Here is a 21,265-nt window from a genome sequence, read left to right on the forward strand (position 1 = left end):
TCATTATGCCATCTATTTTGAAGTGTACCAGTCCCTCCTGCAGCAAAGCACCCACACAACATGATGCTGCCACCCCTTGCTTCACGGTTGGGATGGTGTTCTTCGGCTTGCAATACTCCCCCTTTTTCCCTCAATCATAACAATGGTCATTATGGCCAAACAGTTCTATTTTTGTTTCATCAGACCAGAGGACATTTCTCCAAAAAGTACGATCTTTGTCCCCATGTGCAGTTGCAAACCGTTGTCTGGCTTTTTTATGGCAGTTTTGGAGGTGGCTTCTTCCTTGCTCAGCGGCCTTTCAGGTTATGTCGATATAGGACTCGTTTTACTGTGGATATAGATACTTTTGAACCAGACTTGTGGTCTACAACTTTTTTCCTGAGGTCTTGGCTAATTTCTTTTAATTTCCCCATGATGTCAAGCAAAGAGGCACTAAGTTTGAAGGTAGGCTTTGAAATACATCCACAGGTACATGTTCAATTGACTCAAATTATGTAAATTTGTCTATCAGAAGCTTCTAAAGCCATGCAATTATTTTCTGGAATTTTCCAAGCTGTTTAAAGGCACAGTCAATTTAGTGTATGTAAAGTTCTTACCCACTGGAATTGTGATACAGTGAATTATAAGTGAAATCATCTGTCTGTCAACCATTGCTGGAAAAATGACTTGTCAAGCACAAAGTAGATGTCCTAACCGACTTGACAAAACTATAGTTTGTTTACAATAAATTTGTGGAGTGGTTGAAAAACGTGTTTTAATGACTCCAACCTAAGTGTATTTAAACTTCCGACTTCAACTGTATATATATTTTAGGTTCATTGTTGAAATATTGACAATTCTGCTGCAAAAACAATTTTCCTCTGGGCATGATCAAGTTTTTTACTTTAAAAAACAGATACTGTGCCTTCAGAAAGTATTCATGCCCTTTGACTTATTCCACATTTTGTTGTTAAGTCTGAATTCAAAAGATTTACCAATTTTTCACACAATACCCCATGATGACAAAGTGAAACATGTGTTTTGCAAATGTATTAAAAATTAAATACAGAAATATCAATTTACATACCCCTTTGCTATTACACTCCAAATTGAGCTCAGGTGCATCTAATTTCCTTTGATCATCCTAGATGTCACTACAATTTGATTGGAGTCCACCTGTGGTCAGATTGGACATGATTTAGAAATAACACACCTGTCTATATAAGGTCCCACAGTTGACAGTGTATCTCAGAGCAGAAACTTTACCATATAGTGCAAAGAACTGTCCGTATATCTCCAATATATAATCGTGATATACGGCATATCTCTGGGGATGGGAATAAAACAATTTCTAGTGTTGACAGTTTCCAAGAGCACAGTAGTCTCCATAATTGGGAAATTGAAAAAATATGTAACTGCCTAGAGCTGGTAGTAATTGAGCAACCGGGCAAGAAGGGCCTTGATCAGGGAGGTGACCAAGAACCCAATGACCGCTCTGACAGAACTACGAAGTTCCTTGGCTGAGATGGGAGAACCTGATAGGACAACAGTCTCTACAGCACTTCACCAATCTGGGCTTTATGGGAGAGTGGTAAAACGGAAGCCATTCCTGAGAAAGGCACATGACTGCACACCTGGAGTTTGCAAAAAGGTATGTGAAAGACTCTGATGACCCAAGGCAGAATATTTTGTGGCCTGATGAGACAAATTGAACTATTTGGACTAAATGCAAAACGCTATGTCTGGAGAACCATGCATAGCTCATCACCTGTCTAACACCATCCCTACAGTGAAGCATGGTGGTGGCAGCATCATGCTATGGGGATACTATTCAGCGGCCGGGCTTGTGAGACTGGTTAGGATCGAGGGAACAATGAATGAGCCAAATACATGCAAATCCTTAAATAAGAACCTGCTTCAGAGTCTAATGACCCTAAACTGAGGCAGATATTTATGTTCCAGCAGGACAATGACCCCAAGCATACAGCCAAAGCAACGCTGGAATGACTTCAGAACAAAAATTTGAAAGTCCCTGAGAGGCCCAGCCAAAGCCCGTACTTGAATCCCGTTGAAAAACTGTGGAATGACTTAAAGATTTCTGTTCACCGCCACTCCCCATCTAACTTAACAGAGCTTGAGAAAATCAGCAAGGAAGAATGGGAGAAAATCCTCAAATCCAGATGTGCAAAACTGATACAGACATACTCAAGACTACTCAATTTAGGCTTTAACGCAACACAATCTAGAATAAGTCAAGGAGTATGAATACTTTCTATAGGCACTGTACTCATGCATGCACACACAACACACAGAGTTGGACCTGCAACAAAATGGATCTGTGGCATTCCCACCTGACCTGATATGTGTAAATCAACCCCCCCAAAAAATGGAGACCCGTTCCGAATGGACCTGAGGACAGTCACACCATTCCAGAAAGGCCCGTTGAAAAACAGACCCAAACAGACCTGTGCCGATTCGGAACTGAGAGACCCGTTCAGATCCGAGAGTAGAAAGAACGAGTGAAAGAGACTTCCAACTGGGCGCTGCCAGCACCATCAATAAATGAGTGATGTTGGCCAAATGATCCACAGTTGTGTCCTGTAAACCTTCCTATAACCTATTACAAAAAACGATTGGTTGTTTCGATGTGGTGCATATTAAAAACGTTGTAGTCTATTGTTTTTTATTTTATTTTGCTAAAATAATTATCGGTGCTGATTTAAGCGCAAATGTATCAGGGTATTGCATGCATGTAGGATTAGGCGTCCACTGTATGATATATTCATGAAGAGAAGCTTAGGCCTAGCCCGAGAGACATCGAAAGAAAGATGTAGATATGCCGGTTGAATGTTCCCGACACGACATACATTTCTTTATCCTTGTCAGATAGGCTACTACTGTGATACAGATATAGGCATACTTAAGGAGGCTAATATGTCTATTTTTGATTATAGTATTGTCGTGACGTTGTATTAGTTAATGTGACGACTGTTGCTCATCGAATGATTAACGGTTTATAATTGCGTGATTAAATGAATTAAGCAATGAATCAAGCAATTATTAACTCATCGACCTGGGGCACCATGGGAACAGTATTTTGATTGAGTTTCTATTTCCCAAATTAACTCAAAGGATATCAGAATATCGATTTTACAACAGTCGCTAAATTAATCAACCTCTTGTCTCATGTCTGAACGTCGCATAATCCGGCAATCTGCACGGACCCGGGTCCCACCAATGAGTTTACCACACCAATCTTAGTTGATTATTTATTTACTAGCAAGCTAAAATGATGATAAAAATACACATACACAAAACACAGTATAGCTATTGATTAGGACTTAGTATAACGGGCCAACACACTATGGCACGTGTTACCCAAGTTGGGGATTTAGAAGAGAGAAACCAAGAAAGTACACGAGAGAAATATACATTTGGGTTCATTTGTCAGCCATGCTTATTTAAACCTAGCCTTGCCCCGAACTGCCGCTCTTATGGGTCAGAATATAATGATGTAATTACGTGTTGCAGGTCTCAGGTGGGAAGCTCCGCGTGGGTCGTTTAGGCTTCTCAATGACGCACTTCTCCGGCGCAACTCTCTGGTTGTCCTCACGATGTCAGTGTCCTTCTTGGCTTAGTGGTCTGATCCCTCGCGGTCTTCTGAGGACAGACAGCTCTGTAGCTCAGAGCTCACAGCTTCGGACTCGAACGGTGTAGATACCACGATTCAATGGAGAGTGGAGGCTGGGTGGTTCGGCTTGAATTCACCCGCTTAGACACAGCTACTCGTCCGTAGCTCGTGTAGAAAAAGATTTATTTGTCTTCAACCTTGTTTCGTTTTGGGGTTCGTTGACTTCGTTAGACCTTCGCTGCAGCTTGGGGTCAATTAGTCTGATATGTTAATTCTTCACTCTCCTGTCTTATACCCTCGGGTCAGAAGTGGGCGTAACCGCCTTTAGGGCAATTCTCTGGGCGGACCAAGTTAAGGGGCAAGGCCTAGATTTGACTAAAATCCTATTTTAGACACTACCTTCACATCTCATCTTTACCAAAACATTCTCTTTGATTTGGATATTTTCCACACAACGTACAATGTATAAACATCAGGCATATACTGGGAAAACTCTTAAAGGTACAATGTTTTCATAATAACGTCATCTCTTAACCTTTAATAACAATTCAAAAGTTACATACATTTTCATATTCCACCTCTCGTCATGACCACCATTGTGGCTGACGGAAACCATTGTTCCAAAGTCCCTTTATTGCATGTTTAATGTTCTGAGGCCAGTTCTCCATAGTGAGAGGACAAAGGAATTTCTCAGTGGCCTAAGGTTTATTATGGGCGTGAGGTGTCATAAACCCCCCCACATCTTCAGACCCCTAGATCTCTCCTCCTCTGTTGGGGGTTTGGGAGATAATCTGTAGGGTGGTGGTCTCCTGTACCCTGACCTGATCAGGACAGTCATGACAGTATATATTTTTTTATAAGGATAAGGCTTAAAACATCCTTCCTCATCAAGTTCAACTGTCGGAGTCAGTTAGTGCACCAATGTGCACTGCCTTCATAGGCCTGCAGTAGCTAAGCCTGATAATAGTCATACCACATCAAACGTTCACACAAGTTTTTAACTTTATTACAGTAATATCTAGTGATTCACCGATATTACATTTTGGCCGATATCCGATATTTTCCTTGCCAAAAAACCCGATACCGATAACCGATATTTAAAATATTAGCGGCCTTTTAAGCATTCTAGTACAGTGAAATAGTTAACACACATCCATGGACACAGCGGTCTAAGGCACTGTATCTCAGTGCAAGAGGCGTCACTATACTCCCTGGTTCGAATGCAGGCTTTTTGGCAATTGGCCCAGCGCCGTCCGGGATTGGCTGGGGTAGACCGTCATTGTAAATAAGAATCTGTTCTTAACTGAGTTGCCTAGTTAAATAAAGGTGAAATAAAAGTAAAGGGCAATGAATTCCGTTATCTTGGCGTTAATGGATTTCACCTTTCAGTTGTCTTGCTGAAATTGTCTTAATCTTTCAAATGACTGCTCGTCTTGTTGACTGCTCGATCCACACAGCAGACATTGTGGCTAGGTTAGGAATACTGTGTTGCACGTGTAGCGCCAAATTTTACGTGGCATCATTACATCATGTACCTACGTTATATAGGTATGCACATCATCTTTGACATCGATTTTTCACATCAGCGTTAAACTAGACATCGGGCTGATGCCGATGTTGGCATTTTTAGCTAATATCGGCCGATTCCGATATGTTAATATCAAAAGTCAAGTCATACAAACAGGTTATTATATTGCGGCATTAAATTACGTTTTACATGTCATCCTATTTGTTTTTTCTTTTTCATGGTTCGAGTGTGAGTAGGCCTACCGGTAGTTCTATTATATTGCGCCCAACACAACATTAGTTGGAACTTTGACGGCATCCGGTTGGTGTGTTACCGGTATTTCGATTTGTTGTTTGTTTTAACCTAATATATGGCACTTTATTTAATCTTTTCCTCATTTTTAATACAGAGTTTTTATTCACACTGTTTTAGTTCCAGCTCATAGCCAACTCCACACCGGGCTCTACCTGCTCCTGGCCACAACTCGTATAGACTACCTGTCTCTGGAGGATAACTAACAAGCTCGCACTGTGGTTAGCCCTGCAACTTTAAAGGTCCTCAACAATGTCACCATTGCCCTTGATTCTATGCAATGCTGTGCTGCTATTTTTGACTTGGCCAAAGCTTTTTATACGGTAGACCATTCCATTCTTGTGGGCCAGCTAAGGAGTATTGGTGTCTCGGAGGGGTCTTTGGCCTGGTTTGCTAACTACCCCAAAGAGTGCAGTGTATAAAGTCAGAACATGTGCTGTGTCAGCCACTGCCTGACAGCAAGGGAGTACCCCAAGGCTCGATCCTACGTCCCACACTCTTCTCAATTTACATCAACAACATAGCTCAAGCAGTAGGAATCTCTCTCATCCATTTATATGCAGTCTTATACTCAGCTGGCCCCTCTGATTTTTTATTAAACTCTCTACAACAAAGCTTTCTTAGTGTCCAACAAGCTTTCTTTGCCCTTAACCTTGTTCTGAACACATCCAACAAAGGTTGAGGTTTGGTAAGAGTGCCCCTCTCCCCACCGGTGTGATTACTACCTCTGAGGATGTGGAGCTTGAGGTAGTCACCTCATACAAGTACTTGGGAGTATGGGTAGATGATACAGTGTCCTTCTCTCAGCACATATCAACGATGCAGGCTAAGGTTAAATCTAGACTTGGTTTCCTCTATTGTAATCGCTCCTATTTCATCCCAACTGCCAAACTAACCCTGATTCAGGTAACCATCCTACCCATGATAGATTACGGAGACATAACTTATAGATCAGCAGGTAAGGGTGCTCTCGAGCGGCTAGATGTTCTTTAGCATTCGGCCATCAGATTTTCCACCAATGCTCCTTATAAGACACATCACTGCAATCTATACTACTCTGTAAGCTGGTAATCTCTCTTTATACCCGTCGCAAGACCCACTGGTTGATGCATATTTATTAAACCCTCTTAGGTCTCACTCCCTCCTATCTGAGATATCTACTGCAGCCTTCTTTGGAGTGATTTAATCACGCTTCACCATCTGGCAGTTCGATGGACGAATCTGGATTTGGCGGATGCGGGGAGAACGCGACCTGCCTGATTTGCATAGTGCCAACTGTAACGTTTGGTGGAGGTGGAATATCGGTCTGGGGTTGTTTTTCATGGTTTCGGCTAGGCCCCTCAGTTCCAGTGAAGTGAATCTTAGCGCTACAGCATACAATGACATTCTTGTGCTTCCAACTTTGTGGCACCAGTTTGGGGAAGGCCCTTTGCTGTTTCAGCATGACAATGCCCCCGTGTACAAATCGAGGTCCATACAGAAATGGTTTGTCGAGATTTGTGTGGAAGAACTTGACTGGCCTGCACAGAGCCCTGACCTGAACTCCATCGATCACCTTTGGGATGAATTGGAACGCCAACTGCGAGCCAGGTCTAATTGCCCATATTCAGTGCTCATCCTCTTGTGGCTGAGCAGCAACATTCCAACATCTGGTGCTGGCTTTTATAGCAGCAAAGGGGGACCAACTCCATATTAATGCCCATGATTTTGGAGTGAGATTTTTGATGAGAAGGTTCCAAATACATTTGGTCATGTAGTGTACTTATTGAATCGACATTTCAGCTTTTTATTAATTTGTAAACAGCTCTAAAAACATCATTTCACTTTGACTTTATGGGGTTTTGTGTGTTGATCAGTGACACATCTCAATTTAATCCATTTTAAATTCAGGCTGTTGCACAACAAAATGTGGAAGAAGTCAAGAGGTGTGAATACTTTCTGAAGGCACTGTAGGCTAGAAATAATGTTGATACTCACAGAAGGCTGAGACTCTCTTCTACAGTGGGGGAAAAGAGTATTTAGTCAGCCACCAATTGTGCAAGTTCTCCCACTTAAAAAGATGAGAGAGGCCTGTAATTTTCATCATAGGTACACTTCAACGATGACAGACAAAATGAGAGAAAAAAATCCAGAAAATCACATTGTAGGATTTTTTATGAATTTATTTGCAAATTATGGTGGAAAATAAGTATTTGGTCAATAACAAAAGTTTATCTCAATACTTTGTTATATACCCTTTGTTGGCAATGACACAGGTCAAACGTTTTCTGTAAGTCTTCACAAGGTTTTCACACACTGTTGCTGGTATTTTGGCCCATTCCGCCATGCAGATCTCCTCTAGAGCAGTGATGTTTTGGGGCTGTCGCTGGGCAACACGGACTTTCAACTCCCTCCAAAGATTTTCTATGGGGTTGAGATCTGGAGACTGGCTAGGCCACTCCAGGACCTTGAAATGCTTCTTACGAAGCCACTCCTTCATTGCCCGGGCGGTGTGTTTGGGATCATTGTCATGCTGAAAGACCCAGCCACGTTTCATCTTCAATGCCCTTGCTGATGGAAGGAGGTTTTCACTCAAAATCTCACGATACATGGCCCCATTCATTCTTTCCTTTACACGGATCAGTCGTCCTGGTCCCTTTGCAGAAAAACAGCCACAAAGCATGATGTTTCCACCCCCATGTTTCACAGTAGGTATGGTGTTCTTTGGATGCAACTCAGCATTCATTGTCCTCCAAACACGACGAGTTGAGTTTTTACCAAAAAGTTATATTTTGGTTTCATCTGACCATATGACATTCTCCCAATCCTCTTCTGGATCATCCAAATGCTCTCTAGCAAACTTCAGACGGGCCTGGACATGTACTGGCTTAAGCAGGGGGACACGTCTGGTACTGCAGGATTTGAGTCCCTGGCGGCGTAGTGTGTTACTGACGGTAGGCTTTGTTGCTTTGGTCCCAGCTCTCTGCAGGTCATTCATTCACTAGGTGCCCCTGTGTGGTTCTGGGATTTTTGCTCACCGTTCTTGTGATAATTTTGACCCCACGGGGTGAGCTCTTGCGTGGAGCCCCAGATCGAGGGAGATTATCAGTGGTCTTGTATGTCTTCCATTTCCTAATAATTGCTCCCACAGTTGATTTCTTCAAACCAAGCTGCTTACCTATTGCAGATTCAGTCTTCCCAGCCTGGTGCAGGTCTACAATTTTGTTTCTGGTGTCCTTTGACAGCTCTTTGGTCTTGGCCATAGTGGAGTTTGGAGTGTGACTGTTTGAGGTTGTGGACAGGTGTCTTTTATACTGATAACAAGTTCAAACAGGTACCATTAATACAGGTAACGAGTGGAGGACCGAGGAGCCTCTTAAAGAAGAAGTTACAGGTCTGTGAGAGCCAGAAATCTTGCTTGTTTGTAGGTGACCAAATACTTATTTTCCACCATAATTTGCAAATAAATTCATAAAAAATCCTAAAATGTGATTTTCTGGATTTTTTTTCCTCATTTTGTCTGTCATAGCTGACGTGTACCTATGATGAAAATTACAGGCCTCTCATCTTTTTAAGTGGGAGAATTTGCACAATTGGTGGCTGACTAAATACTTTTTTCCCCCACTGTATTTAACGTTAACAGTTGTTGTTTTAATAACTGTTTTCCCCCGCAATTACATTTTGAAATGCGCATATCAGAATGCCTTTCTCCCTTTCACGCAGCGAAACAGGGACAGGGCAGATACTTAAATTCCAGGAACTAGGTTTATGCATTACTGTTGACCAAATAATGGTTTTAGAACCAAAAAATGTACAGGTGCGTGCGTATGCGGGCACGTGCATCTGCAAGTGGCGTGGGCATGTACAGTTCCCGTCAAATGTTTTGGACACACGTACTTATTCAAGGGTTTGTATTTTTTTAAACTATTTTCTACATTCTAGAATAATAGTGAAGACATCAAAACTATGAAATAACACACATGGAATCATGTACTAACCAAAAAAGTGTTAAACAAATCAAAATATATTTGAGATTCTTCAAAGTAACTACCCTTTGCCTTGATGACAGCTTTGCACACTTTTGGCATTCGCTAAACCAGCTTCGTGAGGTAGTCACCTGGATATGCATATGGTACCATTTGAAAGGAAACACTATGACGTTTGTGGAAATGTAAAAGGAATGTAGGAGAATATAGCACATTAGATCTGGTAAAATAACTTTTTTTTTGTATTAACTTTTTTGTATTCTTTTTACCATCTTTGACATGCAAGAGAATGGCCATAATGTACTATTGAAGCCCCATTGCAATTTAGATTTTGGCCACTAGATGGCAGCAGTGTATATGCAAAGTTTTAATCTGATCCAATGAACCACAGCATTTCTGTTCAAAATGTTGTATCAATACTGCCCAAATGTGCTTAATTTGTTTATTCATAACTTTTCATGTAAAAAAACTGCACTCTCCTCCAACAATAGCATGGTATTATTTCACTCTAATAGCTACTGTAAATTGGACAGTGCAGTTAGATTAACATGGATTTAAGCTTTCTGCCAATATCAGATATGTCTATGTCCTGGGAAATGTTCTTGTTAGTTACAATCTCATGCTAATCGCATTAGCCTACGTTAGGTCAACCGTCTCGCAGGGGACCCACCTATCCTGAAGAAGTTTTAATGCATTTGAGCCAATCAGTTGTGTTGTGGCAAGATAGGGTTGGTATACAGAAGATATCCCTATTTGTTAAAATACAAAGTCCATATTATGATAAGAATAGCTCAAATAAGCAAAGAGAAATGACAGTCCATTACTTTAAGACATGAAGGTCAGTCAATCCGGAAAATTTGGAGAACTTTTTAAGTTTCTTCAAGTACAGTCGCAAAAACCATCAAACGCTATGATGAAACTGGCTCTCATGAGGACAGCCACAGGAAAGGAAGACCCAGAGTTACCTCTGCTGCAGAGGACAAGTTCATTAGAGTTACCAGCCTCAGAAATGGCATCCCAAATAATTGCTTCACAGAGTTCAAGTAACAGACACATCTCAACATCAGCTTTTCAGAGGAGACTGCGTGAATCAGGCCTTCATTAATACAAATAAACTACTACTAAAGGACACAAATAAGACTTGCTTGGGCCAAGAAACACGAGCAATGTACATTAGACCAGTTGAAATCTGTCCTTTGGTCTGATGAGTCCAATTTTAAAATTTTGGTTCCAATCGCTGTGTCTTTGTGAGACGCAGAGTACGGATGATCTTTACTTGTGTGGTTCCCTGGGTCTTCCTTTCCTGTGAAGCATGGAGGAAGAGGTGTGGGGTGCTTTGCTGATGTCACTTTCTGTGATTTATTTATAGTTCAAGGCACACTTAACCAGCTTGGCTACCATAGCATTCTGCAGTGATACGCCATCCCATCTGGTTTGGGCTTAGTGGGACTATCATTTGTTTTTCAACAGGACAATGACCCAACACACCACCAGGCTGTGTAAGGGCTATTTGACCAAGAAGGGGAGTGATTGAGTGCTGCATCAGATGACCTGGCTTCCACAATCACCCAACCTCAACCCATTTGAAATGGTTTGGGATGAGTTGGACTGCACAATGAAGGAAAGCAGCCGACATGTGCTCAGCATATGATGGAACTCCTTCAAAACTGTTGGAAAAGCATTCTTGGTTAAGCTGGTTGAGAGAATGCCAAGAGTATGCAAAGCTGTCAAGGCAAAGGGTGGCTACTTTGAAGAAATTAAAATGTAAAATATCTTTTGAAAACTTTTTTTGGGTTACTACATGATTCCATATGTGTTATTTCATTGTTTAGTTTTCTCCACTATTTGTCTAGAATGTAGAAAATAGTAAAAAATAAAGGTGTGTCCAAACTTCTGACTGGTACTGTATGTCCGTCTATTTGGGTTCACAAGTGTGTAGCCTACACTGTACACATTTCAGTACAGCAGCCCAGCCCAAGTCACAGGGCAGTAGTAGAGGACCAGCATTACTCAGCCTTTGAGGCTCTGTCCATCAGTTGCAGGGTTCTCGCTAAGTGTTGTAAAGCACTTGTCACAGCCAATTTGCACGAGTGATGATACAGCTGCAGTGAAGAAGGCTCTGAGTCCAGCCTGGACTGTGGTAGAGGATAGGGAGCCAGGGATACACACTGACACACACACAGATGCACAACCACACTGTCATTAGAGATAGTTACACATTCACACTTACCCAGTCACACTCCAATAAAGACATAGAAAGACACAATATGCTGAATCCCCAACCAATCCCTTTCTCTTCCACTTCCCCTCGGCCCTCCGTTTGTGCATTTGACACGCGCCTCTTCCATATGTAGTGATGTCCCAAAGCTAAGGGGGTGAAATCATCTAGTTCGTAGGGGATATTGAGACCCTCTGATAGCCACTTCGACCAAGCTTATTGATCCCTCTGTGGCTAAGTTGGTAGAGCATGTCACTTGCAACGTCATGAGTGTGGGTTCGATTACCGCTGGGAGCACCCATATAAAAACAATCAGCACACATGACTAAGTCGCTTTGGTTAAAAGTATCTGCTTGATGGCATATTATATTATCCCTTCACCGCTCTTGTAGTCACCCTCTGATAGTGATAACAGAGGGACTTCCAAGCGAGTTGCTTGAGGCTATGGGCTAGTTTGGGATTGGGGGATATTTTCACCCAATCACATCATTCTCTGTTCTACTTCCTTTATCCAGGTGATCCCCTGTGCACAAAGAGACGCCCTCTTCTGTCTCCACGAGAATGGCTGCATCACTCTGAGGGTGTGTCGCTCCACCACTGCACCCAACGAATCAGGCAAGCACCCCTCTACTGTCACTCAGTCAGTCAATCTTCTCTCAAAAACAAGAACTCCTCTACTCTACCTCTGTCACTCATTCGTTCCATTCATTCATCCTCTCTCAAAAATAACTAATCTACTCTCACACTCTGTCCATCTGTCAATCACTCCTCCATTCATCCATCTAGCAGCCTAGACTGCAGTAAATAACCCATAAACCTTGCATGTCAATGGACTGTATATTTTCCCATTCTCATTATTCTCTGTTAGTGAGAAGTGCTGATGACCCTGAAAGCGGGGAGTCATTTGCGTTATCTTTCTCCCCCCAATTTCTTTCTTTCTCTCTCCTACACTCTCCATCTCATAATCTGTATGTGTGTAGTAGCAGCGTCAGACCCAGAGCAGAGTGTCCAGGAGCTGGTGTATGACCTGCGTTCCCAGTGTGATGCCATCAGGGTCACCAAGACCGTGCGACCTTACCGCATGGTCATCTGTCCGGTCAATGAGAACAACGCCGCCCTGACGGTCAGCGACGGCCGTGTCATGCTGTGGGAGCTCAAAGCCCACGTGTCCAAGCCCACGGTCAACCCCAGGTGTGTATACATGCATGCATACATACATACAGTGGGGGGAAAAAAGTATTTGATCCCCTGCTGATTTTGTACGTTTGCCCACTTACAAAGAAATGATCAGTCTATAATTTTAATGGTAGGTTTATATGAACAGTGAGAGACAGAATAACAACAAAAAATCCAGAAAAACGCATGTCAAAAATGTTATAAAATGATTTGTATTTTAATGAGGGAAATAAATATTTGACCCCTCTGCAAAACATGACTTAGTACTTGGTGGCAAAACCCTTGTTGGCAATCACAGAGGTCAGACGTTTCTTGTAGTTGGCCACAAGTTTTGCACACATCTCAGGAGGGATTTTGTCCCACTCCTCTTTGCAGATCTTCCCCAAGTCATTAAGGTTTCGAGGCAGACGTTTGGCAACTCGAACCTTCAGCTCCCTCCACAGATTTTCTATGGGATTAAGGTCTGGAGACTGGCTAGGCCACTCCAGGACCTTAATGTGCTTATTCTTGAGCCACTCCTTTGTTGCCTTGGCCGTGTGTTTTGGGTCATTGTCATGCTGGAATACCCATCCACGACCAATTTTCAATGCCCTGGCTGAGGGAAGGAGGTTCTCACCCAAGATTTGACAGTACATGGCCCCGTCAAATGATGAGGTGAAGTTGTCCTGTCCCCTTAGCAGAAAAACACCCCCAAAGCATAATGTTTCCACCTCCATGTTTGACGGTGGGGATGGTGTTCTTGGGGTCATAGGCAGCATTCCATCTCCTCCAAACACGGCGAGTTGAGTTGATGCCAAAGAGCTCCATTTTGGTCTCATCTGACCACAACACTTTCACCAGTTGTCCTCTGAATAATTCAGATGTTCATTGGCAAACTTCAGACGGGCATGTATATGTATTCTTGAGCAGGGGGACCTTGCGGGCGCTGCAGGATTTCAGTCCTTCATGGCGTAGTGTGTTACCAATTGTTTTCTTGGTGACTATGGTCCCAGCTGCCTTGAGATCATTGTCAAGATCCTCCCGTGTAGTTCTGCGCTGATTCCTCACCGTTCTCATAATCATTGCAACTCCACGAGGTGAGATCTTGCATGGAGCTCCATGCCGAGGGATATTGACAGTTCTTTTGTGTTTCTTCCATTTGCGAATAATCGCACCAAATGTTTGCACCTTCTCACCAAGCTGCTTGGCGATGGTCTTGTAGCCTATTCCAGCCTTGTGTAGGTCTACAATCTTGTCCCTGACATCCTTGGAGAGCTCTTTGGTCTTGGCCATGGGGGAGAGTTTGGAATCTGATTGATTGATTGCTTCTGTGGACAGGTGTCTTTTATACAGGTAACAAGCTGCGGTTAGGAGCACTCCCTTTAAGAGCGTGCTCCTAATCTCAGCTCGTTACCTGTATAAAAGACACCTGGGAGCCAGAAATCCTTCTGATTGACATGGGGTCAAATACTTATTTCCCTCATTAAAATGCAAATCAATTTATAAAATTTTTGTTGTTATTCTGTCTCTCACTGTTCAAATAAACCTACCATTAAAATTATAGACTGATCATTTCTTTGTCAGTGGGCAAACATACAAAATCAGCAGGGGATCAAATACTTTTTCCCCCACTGTACGTACACACTTTGAACTGGTTTTGTTTAGTTATAATAATTCCCTTCCTCCCTCAGCTCGGGTTTGTCCCCCCTCTACGCTCCTGTGGCATTCTGTGGTTCACCACTGGGTCAGAACCAGAAGAAGATTCAGGACCTGTCTCTTAACACCATGATCGGTACGCATATCTCATCTCAACTAGACACACCTGGGGCATGTTCATTAGGACAAACCATAGAAAAACGTTTTGCAATTGAAAATGAGCATTTCTTATTGGACATGTTCAGATAGAATCTCCCTGTTTTGGACCATTTCCTTTCTTTTTGTGCCTAATGAGCACAACACATGACTGGGCTCTTTTTGTATTCACTCAACACAGAAATCAAATCAATACATTCAGGTCATGCTTCTAATCTATGACTTACAAATCATCTTATCGCGTACACAGTACAGTAGTGTTTTCAAGGCAGCAATCACCGTCCTCAATTCTCTTGAAAAACGAATCATTCGAGATGAGGCAGGTCTTAGAATCTTTTCAACAGACCGACAATAAAGAATCCAAACACCGGCTGTGTGCCAGGGCCCTTTAGACATCCTTTATAGCAGTTTGCCTGAGCCGTGTGCACTCTTAGCCCCGAGGCGACCATTAGCTCTCCCCCTTCTGTCATTTCTTGTTTCTCATCAACCCTGACTCGCTGACTGCTCCTCGCACTGAAAACCCCAGCAAAAGAGATATTGTGGGTGGATGTTACTTTTATCTCTCCTTTCTCTCTTTCTATCCATCTGTCTTTTTTACTATATTTCTTGCTTTATCTCTATCTGTTGCTCTCTCCATCTCTCTCTCCTCTCTCTTACTCCCCTCCCTCTCTCGCTTTCTTCCTCCCTCTGTCTAGCTATGCCTGTAGACATCTAAATGCTGACATTGTGTTGTGCTCTTTAGATTTGAGACAGAATGAAGCAGCTAATAAAGAATACTATTGTGTACATGTGGATGGGCGGTGGGAGATTCAATGTGCATCAGTTCGTGTTGAGTATGAGAGCCTTTGGTTTTGTTTTGTGGTCTGGAGTATACACTGTTTATATTGATGTTGGTAGAACAGAGGAATGGCCCACTTTCACCCCTTCTAGCCTAGTGAATAGAGTAGCCCAGCTGCAGATGGAAGCTGACTGTTGGTGTCATGACTTTAATTTCATTAATCTGATGACTGTTATTTATCCAATCAGCTAACTATGCTAACTAACTTTTTTGACCTGATTTTAAATTAATCATTTAACAATTAACTCATTAGGAATTTGGGGCACCACAAGAGCAGTTGTTTTGAGTTACCATCTCCCGAATTAAACTCAGTCTTTACTTATCACATCTATAAAACAGTCAACATATTAATCATACCTCCTTATCATATCATCATTCTGAACAGTCATAACCTCCTTGGTTCTGCAAAAACCCCAGCCTTAGGATTCAGTACTACACAAAGTGGTTTAATTATTTATTTACTAGCTAACCTAATAATAACACAGGATAACATACACACTTAATACATTAGGAAAGGTCCCTAGCGAACTGACACAACATATAGCGGCTTGTTACACAACGACTTGGAGACGGAGGGCGAAAAAAGAGACACTTATCGTTGATAGATTTTAGAAACTATTCTCACAGTAATCATATACTTTGCACACGAACCGCCGCCCATTTGGAGTAAGAAATCATGTATGTATTTACGTGTGAATGCCTTCGTTCGCCGTTTATCTCTGTCGGAACCAGCCCTCCTTAGGAAGGGTGATGGATTGGCCCATTAAGCAGCATGCTTGTAAGGCTCTGATTGTCCGAAAGGGGTAGCCCCTTTCCCGTCTTGTACTGTTGTTCACTCTGGAAGATGCTCCTTGGAAGATTTTGAAGAGTAGTAGGATTGTCCCACTTAAATTCACTTTTCTAGATATTTGACTTAGGACAGCTAATCAGCTGTACCAGTGATTGTCCGAGAGGGGTGTTTTTTTTCTCTCTCCACCTCATGTTGATAGTCAGTTTGAATCACTTTACACGCGACGCTGCAGCCTGGCGATGTTCTCGTCCCTGAGGTGAGTATTTTCTTCACCTCGTGAAGAAACACTTCTCATGTTAATTTCTTTACCAGACCTTTAATGCACTCTGAGAGAGAGGGCGGTTTTGTCAGGTTGACACTCTCTGACCTCACTCGGGGTGTGGCTGTTCCCTATATAGTGCACTACTTTTGACCAGGGCTCATATTGCTCTGGTCAAATGACAGAGACTAAAGCACTCCATATGAAGGACATGACAACATGGGCTAAGCCTAATAGTACAGTCAGACAAAGGGGAAGCTATGTAAGGACTAAACCCCTGCAATGACTCATCCCCTGCACTGTCGCTCCAGGTTATATTCAACTGGCCTTGTAATTACCAGGGAGAATCCAGAAACAACACATAGCTCCTATCCGCTAGATCAGTGGTTCCCAAACGTTTTATAGTCCTGTACCCCTTCAAACATTCAACCTCCAGCTTTGTTTTTTTTGCCATCATTGTAAGACTGCCACACACACACTATATAATACATTTATTAAACATAAGAATGAGTGTGAGTTTTTGTCACAACCCGGCTCGTGGGAAGTGACAAAGAGCTCTTATAGGACCAGGGCACAATAATATTATATTAAAAATAATCAATAATTTTGCTCTTTGTTTAGCCTTCTTACATATAAAACCTTACTTGTTCATCATAAATTGTGAATAACTCAACACAGGTTAATGAAGGGTGTGCTTGAAAGATTGCACATAACTCAGCAATGTTGGGTTGTATTGGAGAGAGTATCAGTCTTAAATCATTTTTCACACACAGTCTGCCTGTATTTAGTTTTCATGCTAGCGAGGGCCAAAAATCCACTCTCATATAGGTTTATTTTATTTCACCTTTATTTAACCAGGTAGGCTAGTTGAGAACAAGTTCTCATTTGCAACTGCGACCTGGCCAAGATCAAGCAAAGCAGTTCGACACAACAACAGAGTTACACATGGAATAAACAAACATACAATCAATAACAGTAGAAAAAATCTATATACAGCATGTGCAAATAAGGTACGATAAGAGAGGTCAGGCAATAAATAGGCCATGGTGGCAATGTAATTACAATATAGCAGTTTAACACTGGAATGGTAGAATGTGCAGAAGATGAATGTGCAAGTCGACATACTGGGGTGCAAAGATAAATAAATAAATAAATACAGTATTGTTTTTAATTTGACCTTTATTTTAACTAGGCAAGTCAGTTAATAACAAATTCTTATTTTCAATGACGGCCTAGGAACAGTGGGTTAACTGCCTTGTTCAGGGGCATAACGACAGATTTGTACCTTGTCAGCTCAGGGATTCGATCTTGCAACCTTTCGGTTACTAGTCCAACGCTCTAACCACTAGGCTACGCTGCTGCCCCAGTATGGGGATGAGGTAGTTGGATGGGCTATTTATAGTTGAGCTATGTACAGGTGCAGTGATCAGTGAGCTGCTCTGACAGCTGGTGCTTAAAGCTAGTGAGGGAGTTAAGAGTCTCCAGCTTTAGTGATTTTTGCTGTTCGTTCCAGTCATTGGCAGCAGAGAACGGGAAGGAGAGGCGCCAAAGGAAGAATTGGCTTTGGGGGTGACCAGTGAGATATACCTGCTGGAGCGCGTGCTACGGGTGGTGACCAGTGAGCTGAGATAAGGCGGAGCTTAAACCTAGCAGAGACTTGTCGATGACCTGGAGCCAGTGGGTTTGGCGACGAGTATGAAGCAAGGGCCAGCCAACGAGAACTTACAGGTTGCAGTGGTGGGTAGTATATGGGGCTTTGGTGACACAACAAATGACACTGTGACAGACTGCATCCAATTTGTTGAGTAGAGGGTTGGAGGCTATTTTGTAAATGACATCGCCAAGTCGAGGATCGGTAGGATGGTCAGTTTTACGAGGGTATGTTTGGCAGCATGAGTGAAGGATGCTTTGTTGCGAAATAGGAAGCAGATTCTAGATTTAATTTTGGATTGGAGATGTTTAATGTGAGTCTGGAAGGAGAGTTTACAGTCTAACCAGACACCCAGGTATTTGTAGTTGTCCATGTATTCTAAGTCAGAACCGTCCAGAATAGTGATGCTGGACGGGTGGGCAGGTGCGGGCAGCGATCGGTTGAAGAGCATGCATTTAGTTTTACTTGCATTTAAGAGCAGTTGGAGGCCACGGAAGGAGAGTTGTATGGCATCGATGCTTATCTGGAGGTTAGTTAACATAGTGTCCAAAGAAGGGCCAGAGGTATACCGAATGGTGTCGTCTGCGTAGAGGTGGATCAAAGAATCACCAGCAGCAAGAGCAACATCATTGATGTATACAGAGAAGAGAGTCGGCCCGAGAATTGAACCCTGTGGCAACTCAATAGAGACTGCCAGAGGTCCGGACAACAGGCCCACCGATTTGACACACTGAACTCAATCATAGAAGTAGTTGGTAAACCAGGCGAGGCAATCATTTGAGAAACCAAGGCTGTTTTGTCTGCCAATAAGAATGTTGTGATTGACAGAGTCGAAAGCCTTAGCCAGGTCAATGAATACAGCTGCACAGTAATGCCTCTTATCGATGGCGGTTATGATATCGTTTAGGACCTTGAGCGTGGCTTAGGTGCACCCATGACCAGCTCTGAAACCAGATTGCATAGCGGAGAAGGTACGGTGGGATTCGAAATGGTCGGTAATCTGTTTGTTAACTTGGCTTTCGAAGACCTTAGAAAGGCAGGGTAGAATAGATATAGGTCTGTAGCAGTTTGGATCTAGTGTCCCCCCCTTTGGAAAGCTGCCGCAGTCATCCCGCCCTTCAATTTATGGGAATCTCAGACGATAGGAAAGAGGTTGAACAGGCTAATATTTGGGGTTGCAACAATTTCGGCAGATAATTTTAGAAAGAGAGGGTCCAGATTTTCTAGCCCAGCTGATTTGTAGGGGTCCAGATTTTGCAGCTCTTTCAGAACATCAGCTATCTGGATTTGGGTGAAGGAGAAGTGGGGGAGGTTTGGGCGAGTTGCTGTGGGGAGCGCAGGGCTATTGACCGGGGTAGCGGTAGCCAGGTGGAAAGCATGGCCAGCCGTAGAAAAATGCTTATTGAAATGATCAATTATAGTGGATTTATCGGTGGTGACAGTGTTTCCTAGCCTCAGTGCAGTGGGCAGCTGGGAGGAGGTGTTTTTATTCTCCATGGACTTTAGTGTCCCAGAACTTTTTGGGAGTTTATGCTACAGGATGCACATTTCTGCTTGAAAAAGCTAGCCTTAGCTTTCCTAACTGCCTGTGTATATTTATTCCTAACTTCCCTGAAAAGTTGCATATCACAGGGGCTGTTCGATGCTAATGCAGTACGCCACAGGATGTTTTTGTGCTGGTCAAGGGCAGTCGGGTCTGGAGAGAACCAAGGGTTATATCTGTTCCTGGTTAAAAAAAAAATTGAATGGGGCATGCTTATTTAAGATGGTGAGGAAGGCACTTTTAAAGAATAACCAGGCATCCTCCACTGACGGGATGAGGTCAATGTCCTTCCAGGATACCCTGGCCAGGTCGATTAGAAAGGCCTGCTCACTGAAGTGTTTTAGGGTGCGTTTGACAGTGATGAGGGGTGGTCGTTTGACCGCAGACCAATTACGGATGCCGGCAATGAGGCAGTGATCGCTGAGATCTTTGTTGAAAACAGCAGAGGTGTATTTGGAGGGCAAGTTGGTTAGGATGATATCTGTGATGGTGCCCGTGTTTACGGATTTGGGGTTGTACCTGGTGGGTTCATTGATCATTTGTGTGAGATTGAGGGCGTCAAGCTTAGATTGTAGGATGGCCGGGGTGTTAAGCATGTCACCGTTTAGGTCACCTAGCAGCACGAGCTCTGAAGATAGATGGGGGGGGCAATCAATTCACATATGGTGTCCAGGGCACAGCTGGGGGCACAGGGTTTTCTATCGCAACTGGCAACAGTAAGAGACTTGTTTCTGGAAAGATGGATTTTTAAAAGTAGAAGTTTGAATTGTTTGGGTACAGAACTCTGCAGGCTATCTCTGCAGTAGATTGCAACACCACCCCCTTTGGCAGGTTTTTCTTGTCGGAAAATGTAATAGTTAGAGATGGACATTTCAGGTACGTGGTTGCAAAGGGCATCTGTGTCTTAACCTGTTATGGCTAGGGGGCAGTATTTTCACGGCTGGATAAAAAACATACCCGATTTAATCTGGTTACTACTCCTGCCCAGTAACTAGAATATGCATATAATTATTGGCTTTGGATAGAAAACACTCCAAAGTTTCTAAAACTGTTTGAATGGTGTCTGTGAGTATAACAGAACTCAAATGGCAGGTCAAAACCTGAGAGATTCCTTTACAGGAAGTGGCCTGTCTGACCATTTCTTGAACTTCTTTGCCATCTCTATCTTTTACAAAGGATCTCTGCTCTAACGTGACACTTCCTACGTCTTCCATGGGCGCTCAGAGCCCGGGAAAAACCTGAATGTCGTCATCCCAACCCCAGGCTGAAACACATTATCGCCTTTCTCAAGTGGCCGATCAAGGGACTGTGGGCTTAGGCGCGTGACCTGGCCGCCCCCGTCTTTGTGATTTTTCCTCTGTTTGCCGAAAAGGAGATTCCCGGTCGGAATATTATCGCTTTTTTACGAGATAAATTGCATAAAAATTGATTTTAAACAGCGGTTGACATGCTTCGAAGTACGGTAATGGAATATTTAGATTTTTTTTGTCACGAATTGCGCCATGCGCACGACCCTGATTTACCATTTCGGATAGTGTCTGGGATGCACGAACAAAACGCCGCTATTCGGATATAACGATGGATTATTTTGGACCAAACCAACAT

At 42.9% G+C, this 21,265-nt stretch overlaps 1 protein-coding gene across 2 annotated transcripts in view; it reads left to right on the forward strand.

Moving 5' to 3' along the window:
* The window catches only part of wdr11 (WD repeat domain 11), a 236,000-nt gene that overhangs the window by 81,722 nt on the left and 133,013 nt on the right, over positions 1–21,265 (forward strand). The window contains exons 7-9 of one of the 2 annotated variants that reach the window (XM_014154429.3): positions 12,128–12,227; positions 12,593–12,803; positions 14,459–14,559. In XM_014154429.3, the coding sequence (XP_014009904.1) occupies positions 12,128–12,227; positions 12,593–12,803; positions 14,459–14,559 (412 nt within the window). The remainder of the gene's footprint in view (positions 1–12,127; positions 12,228–12,592; positions 12,804–14,458; positions 14,560–21,265) is intronic. The other variant, XM_014154430.3, reaches the window with a different exon arrangement.

This window comes from Salmo salar, chromosome 18 (genome assembly GCF_965601325.2).
Source record: "Salmo salar chromosome 18, fSalSal1, whole genome shotgun sequence".
Lineage (NCBI taxonomy): Eukaryota > Metazoa > Chordata > Actinopteri > Salmoniformes > Salmonidae > Salmo > Salmo salar.